The following is a 12,770-nucleotide window of genomic DNA, read 5'->3' as shown; positions in this document are numbered from 1 at the left end:
CTGTTATTTAGCCAAATTCATGGCTTGAAATTGTCGAAAATGTTTTCGCGCGCTTCGTGCACAAATGTCCTAATTGAATCTAAAAACTTGGCCACTTGAGCGCACATACCTTCATCACGGTGTGTTTGGGGGCCTCCAAATTTTGGCCTGGTCCAGGGCCCCCAAAAGGTAAATCCGGCCCTGCTATTACATGCTGTATAAATGTTTTTGTTACAACCTGTATGGTAAATCAGTCATGGGCTCATTCAACAGAATTCGTTGATATTTGGATTTTAATACTTGTGGCAAGACTGTCAGAACCCTCGTTCTCTCACGTCGTGATGACTGTAACATTCTGCTTAGTGGAATAACACAGAAAGATCTCTCCTGAGACAGACATTACAGAACAAATGTTCCAAGCTATATACAGGGTGTCCCAGAATGATTTATACCGGGAAAGTTGAATTTTTCTAGGTATGAAGAGCATTACTATTGCTTTAATTTCTAAAATCTACATATAGGCCTATTTAGCTTTCTTAGAAATTTTAGATTTTAGAAATTGGACGTTTTTAAAAGAAGTTACAGGACATTGCGCAAAATTGGTGAATTCCAAGTTTTGACAAAAAACATTTTGAAAACATTTCCAGCACAAAGTTATTTGGAAAATATGCAGGTATATTGGTTGTGTCTTGTTCTTATTTCGGCTAAAAGTCGATATCTATCAATTATTTATGATGTTACGAAGCAATCCTTGTATGGAATAAAGGATTTGTTACGCTTGAGTGACCTTATATCATTCTTTCTTTGGCGGTGGTTTTGAAGACAATTATTGTGGTGTGTGAGTTTAATCATGGAAATAGTAGATGTTTTAATCATTTGAAATGCCGGCAGAGATAGATTTGTCATAAAAGTATAGAGAAGGTTCGTTCTTAGTGCTTGGTGTCAAAGCATGTATTTATGTCCACGTTGTATTAGCAAACCCACGGCTACTAAACAGAGAAGATTACAATTAACTACCGAGTATCCTTGAGGAAGTTATGTCCTCTGTAAAAATGACATTTTTGGGTAAAAATTGTGGTCAAAATCACTCTAAAAGTATGTTTTTCAACCTAAATATCTGAAGTAATATTTAAATGTTTCATTTCATCTTATGTCAAGAATTATTCAATATTACACAGTACGGCTGGTGATAAAGGATGATGCCTTTGCGCTGTAAATTATACACATGCGGTTTTCATCCATTTTCAGTAATATCAATGTCACGCCAAAACGAATCAAGCTATTATGAAAGTCACAGAATAAGTAGGAGACATGTGTGTCATTGTATCGCACTTATTAAAATTAGATACACTGTTGACCTTTTTTTTTTAAAAATTTTGTTCAAACACGGTATAAATCATTCTGGGACACCCTGTATACCGTAAGCCCAAGTCTGATCATGTTCATGATCATGATCTACGGTACCAGTTCGTTAGAGAATTAAGTTCAAGACACTCACGCTTGTGTCCCTGAATGGGCTCTCTCCTCAGTACATTTCCAACCGTCTCGCACCAGGAAATGTGCGGTTTTAGGCAAATATGTGCGACTGACTTTTTTGTACGTGGTGAAATGTTTAATTTCAGTTTTCATGTGCGGTTTTTAGGCAAATGGACGTGTAACTTTTTGAACATGTTGAAATGTGAAATTTAAGATTAACCGCTGAGTGCACCAAATCCGCGTAACTTCGGAGTAAGCTACTAGTTTAGTAAGTTGGCGAGTATCTCGCATTTTGAGACTTCCAAATCGGCGTAAGTTACTAGACTAGTAAGTTCTATTGTTATGTACTCGGCAACTTACTCTTCATCTTTTGCGGAGTAAGTTGGCGAGTATCTCAGAATTTCGTGACTTCCAAATGTGCGTAAGTTACTAAACTAGTAAAGTTACGCCGCAGTTATTGTTATTTACTCGGCAACGTACTCTTCATCGTTGGAGGAGTAAGTTGGCGAGTAAGCAAATTAATTCATAGATAGAGGATAAAATCATTGATATTTATGAAATTTTGAAAGTAAATAATAAGATATTTTGCATTAGAGTGTATTCTGCGTGTGGAGCGTCTCGTATGCGGCACCGCAAACCTTTCGTGTAGGCCTACGGACGGAACATTTATTCTGGAAGGGAGAACAAGACAACATAGAAGGGGTGATCAAAACCAACCTCACAAAGAAAATGTTAACACCCTAAAACCAACCCCCTAAAAATTTTACCCCCTTACCCCCAGTGTAAAATTGAAAATGGCCCTGTAAACACACAATTTTACCCTTATTTGGCAGAATAAATGAATTTTGGCATAGAAAACAAAAAATATCACCTTAATTTTGGGCTAAAATGGTGTAGGCTTACAATTGAAATGAGCAATTATCACAATAACACATAGACCTACCCACCAATTTGTTTTCTATCCCCCTCCTACAACTGACCCTGATACGCGACTCAACACGTAAACTACTTTGACCCCGAAAGGTATTGTACAAAAACTACACTGCTGAGTCCCCCACCCCCGGCGTGTTTACCCCTACTGTCATGGTGTGACAAAATAGATATCATAATCATAAACCTATAGGCCTACTACTACAAAGCACGCTAAATACACTAATATGGTATTTTGTTTGTACCGGGGTATTTAGTGACATAACACTGCCTATTGTTGAAATTAAATAACAATTGACCGCGTGGTTAAAAACGTGATATTAAAGGTGCTGATTGTGATTTACTGCTCCATTAATGAAGATACTAAAGAAGTAGTTACTCGCCAGATACGCTTCAGCGCAAGTCCCAAAAATACTACGCGGCAGTTGCAGAGTAGTTACTAAAGAAGTAAGCTACTAAACTAGTAAGTTACGCGGATTTGGTGCACTCAGCGGTAAATGTGCGGTTTTTAGGCAAGTCTGTGACTTTTTTTAACATGTTAAATTGTAAAATTAAAAATTTATATGCGGTTTTTAGCCAAATTTTTTTTGTAACGTGTGAGATTTAAGTTATAGGTGTGTCCATAAAAGGGGTCCAATGGGGTTTTCACTGACTTTGCCCATATGATGCCAAATTTCTGATTAATGCAACAGAACTATTCCAGCATATCTAGTGTTTTATTTATATCTTACCAATATGGCAGAAGTTTTACCGTTTGAGTTACGGATATATTTTGCCTTTGTGTCCCGCATGATTTTTGGGTACCAGCTGTGACATTTCAACATGTAAATTTGATTGATCAAGTTTAATTATTTGCCATGTACTGGGTTCCTTGGCTTTTTATCATGCATGGCAAGTACGGTTACACATAATTTCTTACACTGGCCCATGGAAAATCATTGTGTCGCGTGTTCCCGCAGTTATGTTGTTTTTTCATATTTCTTGCACCATTTTCTTTAAACATTGTCATTCTTACATTAAAAAAAGCATCTTGGATAAATGGATTAGGTTAAACTCTATCCAAAAGTACCAAATTTGGAAGTAATCAACAAAATTAAATATGGTTTTAAGGTAAAACCAGTTCTTGACATAATTTTGGTGTCCCGCTTGGCAAGTTATGTTGGTCAATTTTGCTTGCTCCTAATTTCCCTAAGGTTGCTCATTTTTAGGGACGCACCATTAGATTCTCAGGGGGGGGGGCATGGGAGTTTGGGTCAGGCAGAATTTTTTTTTTTCGCCGCCGAAGGTGGCGGAATTTTTTTTTCGCCTCCAAGAGCACCGAATTTTTTTTTAGCCGCCTTCGGCGGCGAAGTTATTTTTTTCAATTTTAATGTACATTTTAATACAAAGTTGGGTGGGTGAAATTTTTTTTTTTTTACTCATCGGTGCGGCAAAATTTATTTTTTTTGTCTCACTAGTGGGCAAAGTTTTTTTTTTTTTTCTCACTAGTGGGCAAAGTTTTTTTTTTCAAAAACTCCCATGCCCCCCTGGAAATCTAATGGTGCGCCCCTTAATGAATGAAGTCTCCCGAGATGACTTACCAACTTATATGGTTAACCCATAGACATGATATCATGTCTTCTGAACTCTGAAACTTCGGATGGGCATTTGAAATTTTGGTGTCCCGCCATGGTGACATAGTTATGTTGGTCATTTTCACGGTGTATAAAAAAAATAATTTTGTTGAAACTGGAACTTCTAACATTGATTTAACACTGCAAACAGTGTTTAATGTTATGTTTTAATATTTCCTGGCCAATTCAACATTTTAAAGTTAGAGTAAAGAGTAAAAATTTGGCATGTCGCGTGTAACTGGGACACCAAAGTTACATCCAACATGCCAAATTGAGCACAAATATCATACATGTGCATAAATTGATGGAGGAAAGTTTCCAAAATGCAAGTCTGATATCATCTAAATGTATCACACAAGGACATTTGAAAAATTGATTATTTTCAATTGAAAGGCATGTGTTGCAAAAATAAAAATGCAATTTTTAAAATGATGAAGAACTCTTTCCAACTTTTTTCTTTTTCTCATTATAAAGGATACTAAATCACATTCAAATATGAATTTTAAGTCATTTCAAGATCTTTTTTATTTCTGAAAATGAAGGGAAAATATTACTTTGCAAATTTAAAACCATTTATGTTTTTGCATATTTTAGACAATGTTTTATCTAAAAACACCCTTCCTTCAAATTAGTTTTATGCCATTTTATGCCTTATTTATGGACATCCATATGGAATTTGTTAATGGAATCTTTGGATGAGAGCCGAAATAGCGCCACAAAAACCTCGAAAATCGAATTTCTAGTTCTAAATGGCTTCAAATTTCATTGTTTTTCAAAATAAGTAACAAAATCAGTGATAAATGAAAGTTGCTGTTCAAATTGAACTTGCAAGGGTCTTTGGGTGACAGCTCAAAATTAATGGAAAAATAGGGGGTCTTCGGGTGACAGCGATGCTGAAAAAGGGGGTCTTAACAACCCTATAATACGTGTCACCTCCAAAGTTGGAGTGCCCCCCCCCGGGTTTTCGGGAGAGATGTGTTCAAAATATGTGTGGTTTTTACTGAGGTAAATGTGTCAGTGACTTTTTAACATGTTTAATTGTGAGATTTCAGTTTTTATGTGCATTTCTAGGCAAATGTGCGAATTTCTAAAGTGTTGATGTGTGAAATTTAAAAAAAAGGGCATTTCGTGATCCACAGCCTCATCCCCCCACTTTTCTCAAAAAAAGTTGAGATTTTTTATATCACTGGAAACCTCTGGCTACATAATGTTTATGTACAAAATATTTCTTGCAGATTAAATTCGTTTTATAGCAGAGATATCGTGAAATTTGAATTTCGTTCTGGTGCACCAGAACGAAATTACAACGCATTGTCTATGGAGCAGTGTAATAGGCCTATACATATTAATCATGCATTAAACTCGCGAACGCAAAATCGGAATCAACTGAAATTTTGGGAATAGGTATTTTTCGTGGATATCTAATGAAAAATGACATAAATAGAGGATGCTAGGATCACGAAATACTCCTTTAAGTTTTTATATGCGGTTTTTATAGTAGACTTGTTAAGGGGTGAAAATAGGGTGAACGCTGCATTTTTTAGAACAAAGGTCCCACTTGGTATGGATGTTCCTTGGGGTAAGAGGAAAAGATTCATCCAAAGAGACACTCTGTATCTATGCATAAAACCCCCTAATTAGCATAAATTATGCTAATTAGTCATAGGGCCTGCACTTTGGCTCGACATTTGAAAGGGGTGTGAATTCATTTTTGGATACGCCCCTATTATAATTAGGTAATACTCGAACACATTCCCTATATGTATATACATGTACCACATGTATAAATCTGTCTGCTTTATCTGTATTGTGCCTTTCTTAAGCAAATAGTTAAACACGATTTCATCAAACATTATAACAATAGCTCTTTTACAGTGTGCAATCATCCCGGGCAATAATTGGGCAATAATAGAGGATGTGCGTGAAATTATTGATTAGCTCCATACAAAGGATTTGAACCGGTGTCCTTCACCGTAATCATGGCGCAATGCAGTGCATTCAATCAAACGTTGTCGTCAACCTATTTGATCCTATAGTGCATTTGTTATGTGTGTGAGACGAGCTGTCGCGGTAGATTGCAATAGCTTGTAATCATGCTTTTGTTGAATGAATTTGAGTACTCCGCCATATTTACGGTATGAACGTCATAATCTATGAGCGTGTTTATAGTGAGCCAGATTATGCGGTATTTATGCGTGGCAGTCTAAATTTGTTTATGTTTTACTAACCATTGCAAATCTAGACTACGCGGTAGTTTAGCTAAATAACGGAAAGATTGTCTCACTATAAACACGCTCTAGGTGATTATTTGCATTGGATGTCTTGAATACGCTGGCGAAGTTGTGTAATAATCGGATTAATGCTATAAAAGTAGGTGAATACAAGTTTTTAATATATCGCGTTGCAAAGCCCCATTCAGTGATCCCAGCGAAAGTGAAAAAAAAAATCAAATTGTTACTTTTATAAAAAATTTAATGAAAAAATGGCAAAAACCCAAGAAAACGGCAGTATCGACGAAGTTGAAGCCCCATTCAAATAGGCCTACATGTAGCTAATTTATATATACTGTCAGTATATAAATTAAATCAGTTCAATTCACGCCGAGTGTCCTTGACAGGTTTGACTCTGCTTCAGCGGTCATGAAAGAATTCAAAAGATAACCTCTGCCCCAACAATCCCAAGCAATTGTCTGAAACTGCTCTTCGGATGATGATAGTCATATAATGAGCGTGTTTATAGTGGTGTACGGTATTTATACGGTATCTTTATACGTATATGGGATTAGGCTGGAATGTCACTTATCCGTTATCTCGGCTGTTTATAGTGGCGACCAATAGCGCTATTCTGAATCCGAGGTGGCTGAACTCAGCGTGTTCGAGGTCACCGCAGTGCAATGTGGGAGACACAAATATAGTGCCAGTTTCAAATAGTTTGCCGTCGAAACGATACCGGCCTACTTTTGAACATTATTGCTGCAGTACGTACCGTACCATATTTGTAGGTGATGTGTTATTAAACTGACAAATATGTGCTAATTAGGCCTATATAACCCTGCTCCACTTCCTTGAATAACGGTATCGTTAATCCCTGTCTGTTTATAGTGGCCGTATACGGAATGAATATTATTTACTAATTCGGTACCCTCAAACGTAAATAAAATATTTTCTATACCGCCCTCCCCCGTATTTGCCCCTCCCCTTTTAACTAAAAGGAACATAAAAAATATTAAGAATAGGGGAACACCGTTCTTCCAGGAGACAATGGACATCTCCATGTTCCCTAATCCAGGAGACAATGGACAGTGCAAGAACCTATCGTGAAAAATTTGTGTTAAGTAAGTTAAGTAACCTACACCTTTTGAACACACCAACACGATACTACCCGACACGACACGACACGACACGATTAGCATGATTAGTATCACAACTAGACAGGCAAGGCCTATATCATACTTACTATAATAGATCACCTCCAATCACGACAACTCGAACACAACTTACTTATTATGGCTACGTAGTCCTGCTGTTACTTTTTTCTTTCTAGCCAGAATAATCCGAATCTGCAATTGACTTCCAACAAGCTAAATTTGGGCTGAAACCCACCTTTTAACAATTTTTAACAAAAAATTAAATCTATCCGTGATGTGCACTGGTCTCTAGGAAAACAGTCAATGACTGGCCAACGCCCTAGCGCCTACCTTCGTATAACCCGCCTAACTCTTACGTAACATTCACCAATGTTATGCAAATAGGGTTCCTGGCTCATAACAGAAAATTCATTTATTTACTAATTCGGTACCCTCAAACGTAAATAAAATATTTTCTATACCGCCCTCCCCGTATTTGCCCCTCCTTTTAACTAAAAGGAACATAAAAAATATTAAGAATAGGGGAACACCGTTCTTCCAGGAGACAATGGACATCTCCATGTTCCCTAATCTCAAGGTATAAAGAGCGGGCAAAAGCTGGATCAAGGAATAATCGCAATGCAATGGTTATGCTTAATCTCATGTATGTTATTATTTAGGCAATTACCTTACTTATAAATTACTACTACATTAACAACCTTTTCTATAAATATACCTCAATTGCAATAATCTTCATTCTGACTACTTTAGAAAGTCCTCACTTGACTGCTAATTAATATCTAAAACTGCATGTCTTTCACTTCAAGTTTCATGTCCAAGTGGCAATAACTTCTATAACTTACTCAGATGCCTAAACTCATTGAAACTGCCAATTGGTTCTGTAATGATTCAGTCACGTAACCGTCTTTAGCGCTCTCAGACCGCCACCTACCATGCTTTTTAAAAAGACGGTCCGGTATTCCTATATTGGCTGCTGCTGTGGCCCCTCCAGCTCTTAAACTGTGTAGTCCAAATCTTTTGGAGTCTACTCCAATACCTACCAGAGCTTCTTTAAGCAAATCTCTACATCTAGAATATGACATTTTACCTGCCCTCAGGAAATACTTTACAGATGATTTCATAAACACAAGAGGTCTGAAGAGATACTGATCAGACCCATCTAGCTGAATACCAGCTAATGTGATGTACCTATAGAACATACTGACCGGGCACGTTATTTTACCTGTAGCCGCTATTATAAGCCACACTCCATTCTTAAATTGATCAGTTTTACTTTTCACTATAAACAACCTCATATACGAACCGAAATACTGAATGTCACAAACTCTCAACTCTGCAAGCTCAGAGTGTCTAAGGAAACCTGCGTAAGATATTAGCAGCATGGCACATAGCCTGCATCCCGTCAGACTATCTGGCGAACAATTCTTCCCTACTATAGCATGTAGCATTTCTGGAGTTATGGGTTCCTTTTTTCGGGGAACTGGTTTCTGACTTAGCCTTTTTAAGCCGTTTAACAATAAATGCAAGATTTTATATTCACACGGGTTATTTTTAACTAAAAGTGAACAGTCATGATACCATTTAATCGCGTAAAACGCACTTTCTATTCTTGAATAAGGGGCCTCTTCATTGTACAATTTAATCAAATAGCTCGCTATATCGTCTTTAATCGCGGGAAGATACGAAATATTTCGAGACAGACTCCATGCCTTCCAGTTCTCGAATGCTCGGCTATACTTGGCAACCGTGTTTGGCGCTCTAGAAGCCAATAACGCCTTTTCCAGATTCAAGTCTCCAGTCACCCCATCTCTGAAACAAATTAAAAAACGTCTATCAGCGAACGTTCGCTTTTGTTGAACTCTTCAACTTGGACTTGACTATTCTGTACTCGGCAGTAAGAAAAGACTCCCAGTGGATCAAACTCGTTATATTGTATACGTGTGCCCAGTGGCTTTCCGTATTTATATACAATCACATTCCTTCTATGTGATACAATTAACACCGCATCTCCCAGTGGAGATTAATAAACATCTCTTGCCCAGTGGCTTTATTGCTATTCAGAGCAAACACATCTTTCTCCACGCCTTAAAATGTAGACGCTTTCAAAACATTCATCACCGTTTTGGTGCCGTTACATTATAAGGGAATATGGATCATGTTTATAATATAATTTGTTGTAATTAACACAAGGCTCCGTTTAACCTTAAACACAACACGGCGCTAGTCATTTTAGGGGATCCGAACAGAGAATTAGGATTCTTTCCTTGCACGAAAATATGCTTCGGATCATTGAACCTTAGTTCATTCACTATGGCTTTCTTGTATTTGCTATGTGGTGAAAAGAGAATAGGCCAAAATGCAGCCGAAGTCCAGCAAGGTACTACTAAAGTTGCAGAAGCCTTGCATGCCACTAAGTGTTTAACTGCCTTGCTCACCAAAGTTATTGGTGGAACCAACCAATTGTGGGCTCCAGCCCAATCACATGTAAAGGCGTCAACGTGAGCTGTTTTGGGCGACCAGTACTTTGAATTAAATGTTCTCAGTTTTGTGTTGAATTCATCAGCAAACTGGTCTACAGAATGTGGTCCCCACATTTTATAAAACATGTAAAAAATTCTGGACTCACACCCCAATCGTCAAAATCTATTCTCCTGCTCAGCTCATCAGCTTCAGAATTTTCAGACCTGGGAACCCAATTTATTTCTATTTCAATGCCTTTGTTCTTACACAAATTGTAAATGCTCAAAGAAATTTCCTGTAATTCTGGCTTCATGCTACCTTTAGTGACTATGGAGACCACGCCTTGATTATCGGTAGACAATGATATCTTCTTTCCTTGTAATTGGGGTGTAAAGGCTTGCAAAGCTAAAAATACACCTTTAAGTTCTCTCCAGGTGGAACTCTTTTTGCTTTCAATTATGTTCCAATTCTGAAAAACTTTAATCCCCACACTCTGCCGACCAGGCCCCGCAACCTGAATCACTAGCATCTGAATATACTAAGCATACTGGACAAGAATATTCAAAGAGAAGTCTCTTATTCAACTCTACTACATGTTCTCTCCAAAAAATAGTTCTTCTATCACACTACTGTCACTGGACAGCTTATAAACTTTATCCCAGTGAACTCTCCTCTCTACTTCCATGTATAAATACTTTGACTTCAATTGAGCGATGTATCCCACTACTGGGTATAATGACATAACCTTGCCTGCAAAGGAGGCTAGCTTTCTAGCCGAAACATATGGCAAATCCTTTTGAATTCAAAAAAAAAATGCAATGATATCGTTAACCCTTCTTTCTGTAACGCTAATCGCCCCTATTGTTGAGTCCCATGTTAACCCTAACCAATCTAACCGTTTAGTTGGATTCCAAACTGACTTGTCTACATTAGGCACTAAACCGGCTGAGAGCAAATCTGCTTTTACTTGTTTTGCAATCACTTCACACTGGTCAAAGGACCCGCTCGTCCCCATCCATCATCTAAATACAGCACTATGAAGATCCCCTGTCTTCTCCAATATCTTACCAAAGGTCTTAAAGTTTTAGTGAAGATGAAAGGTGCCGATTTTAAGCCAAAAGCTAAGACCTTAAATGAGTAATATTTGATTGTGCCACTGAACTCCCATGCGAAACACAGGTACTGGGTGTGATCTGGGAATATCTCCAAATGATGATAACCCGACTTGAGATCAAATGAGAACATAAAATCGTCTTTGTTAAAAAATTCTAAGGCACATTTCCAATCTTCGAACTTGATCTTCTCTCCCCAAACAAAATAATTAATATATCTGAGATCTAAAATTAATCTTAATTTCCCTGAACTTTGTTCAGAAACTGAAAGTGGATTAATTATCTTCGGTATTTCATCACATTCAACTACCAATTGTTTGTCTAAAAGTTCTTGAATTGCCTGTGATACGAATTCTCGATGTTTAATAGCAGATTTGTTATTGTTAAATTTGGCGGGTCCAGGCGAAGATAGCAACGGGATCTTGTATCCGTTAGAAATTAAGTCAATAATGTCAGGTTCCGCTCCAATGAACCGCCAAAAGGCAATGATGCTTTAAGCCTACCTTTAACGTAAGGCTCCTCGCGTCCTAATTCGTATTCAAAATAATTATTGAAATAGAAGTCAATATCATCGTACACAGAATGCAGAGTGTTAACGGCCTTGACCACTCCTGTCGAACTTGTACCCGGTAAACCATAATCTGTGCAAAATTATGAAACGTTTTTCAAAAAATTCCTATTAGTTTTTGAAGCTACGTATGTGCGTTCATCATGACATTTCATACTCACCTACCAAATATTTGTAGGCTTGTGATCAACTGTATAACTTCAACTATAACCCCATGTAGGGCCTATTATTATATTTTTACCAAGTATCAAAGCTTTGTTGAAATCCCGATCTGTTAGCTCTCTAACCGTACATTTTCTATATCTTTTCCTGTCTCATACTCGCAAATAAATAAATCTATATTTGTATTACCTTCATTGTTAATACCATCTGGCTCCCTCCTTGGGCATATTTGAGGTAGATGCTGCCCCATAACCTTTGGTTGCAGACTGGGAAGCGGCAGTGCACTGTCTGCGCCAATGACCCCTCTCACCACAGGCAAAACATCTGTCGCCTCCTTTCTGGGAATTCCCAAATTGATATTGACCGTATCCATAATTTTGGCGACGAAAATTAGCGCCACTAGGATTACCATACGCCTGACCATACTGCATTTTGCGCTGATACGGCTTTTGTTGACGAGACGCCGCTCGCGCTCTCTTCTTTCTACTGGCCTTTGCCTCTGATTTTAGGGGAATAATGGCGTTATCAATGTAGGAAGTCACACCCGAAATCGCCTGATTCACTATCTGAGAAATCACCTGGGCGGACACTGGCGCTGGTTGCGCCGGAGGAGCCGCAGGTGGCTGCGCTAGATTCTCTTGAGCTTGATGTTGAGGAGCTTGAGCTTGATTCACTGCGTCTGACTGTGCCCTGATTTGAGGGACACCAATATTATTAGCTAATATCTGTGCAGCGACCTGGTTAGGAGCGGGTTCCTGACGAACAATTACAAATTGTCCTTCTTGCGACATGTTATTAAGTTTATGTCAATAAAACAAAATTAGTACTCACGATAGTACCCGGCTTATGTCTATCGTACACCTTCCAAAGGACAACAAATTAATTCCAGCGAAACTCCTATTCACAACTCCACAACTCCAAACTCAAATTTTGCAACGTAAATCTATCCGTGTACAGTCAATCTATCCGTGATGTGCACTGGTCTCTAGGAAAACAGTCAATGACTGGCCAACGCCCTAGCGCCTACCTTCGTATAACCCGCCTAACTCTTACGTAACATTCACCAATGTTATGCAACGGGGTTCCTGGCTCATAACAGAAAA

The 12,770-nt window shown here is 38.1% G+C and overlaps 1 protein-coding gene across 1 annotated transcript; it reads right to left on the bottom strand.

The window, feature by feature from the left end:
- Positions 1 to 7,875: 7,875 nt before the first annotated feature.
- LOC140154147 (integrase/recombinase xerD homolog) lies at positions 7,876 to 12,458 on the bottom strand. The gene is made up of 3 exons (XM_072176754.1): positions 11,978 to 12,458; positions 11,441 to 11,578; positions 7,876 to 9,223 (listed from the first exon to the last, which is right to left on the bottom strand). Exons 1-3 carry the CDS (start codon positions 12,456 to 12,458, stop codon positions 8,208 to 8,210), a joined length of 1,635 nt encoding a protein of 544 aa, XP_072032855.1. The 3' UTR covers positions 7,876 to 8,207.
- Between the last annotated feature and the right edge of the window lie 312 nt (positions 12,459 to 12,770).

The sequence above is a fragment of the Amphiura filiformis genome, chromosome 6 (assembly GCF_039555335.1).
Source record: "Amphiura filiformis chromosome 6, Afil_fr2py, whole genome shotgun sequence".
NCBI lineage: Eukaryota > Metazoa > Echinodermata > Ophiuroidea > Amphilepidida > Amphiuridae > Amphiura > Amphiura filiformis.
The sequence above is the reverse complement of the archived record's forward strand: the minus strand, read 5'-3'. Positions and strand labels throughout refer to the sequence as shown.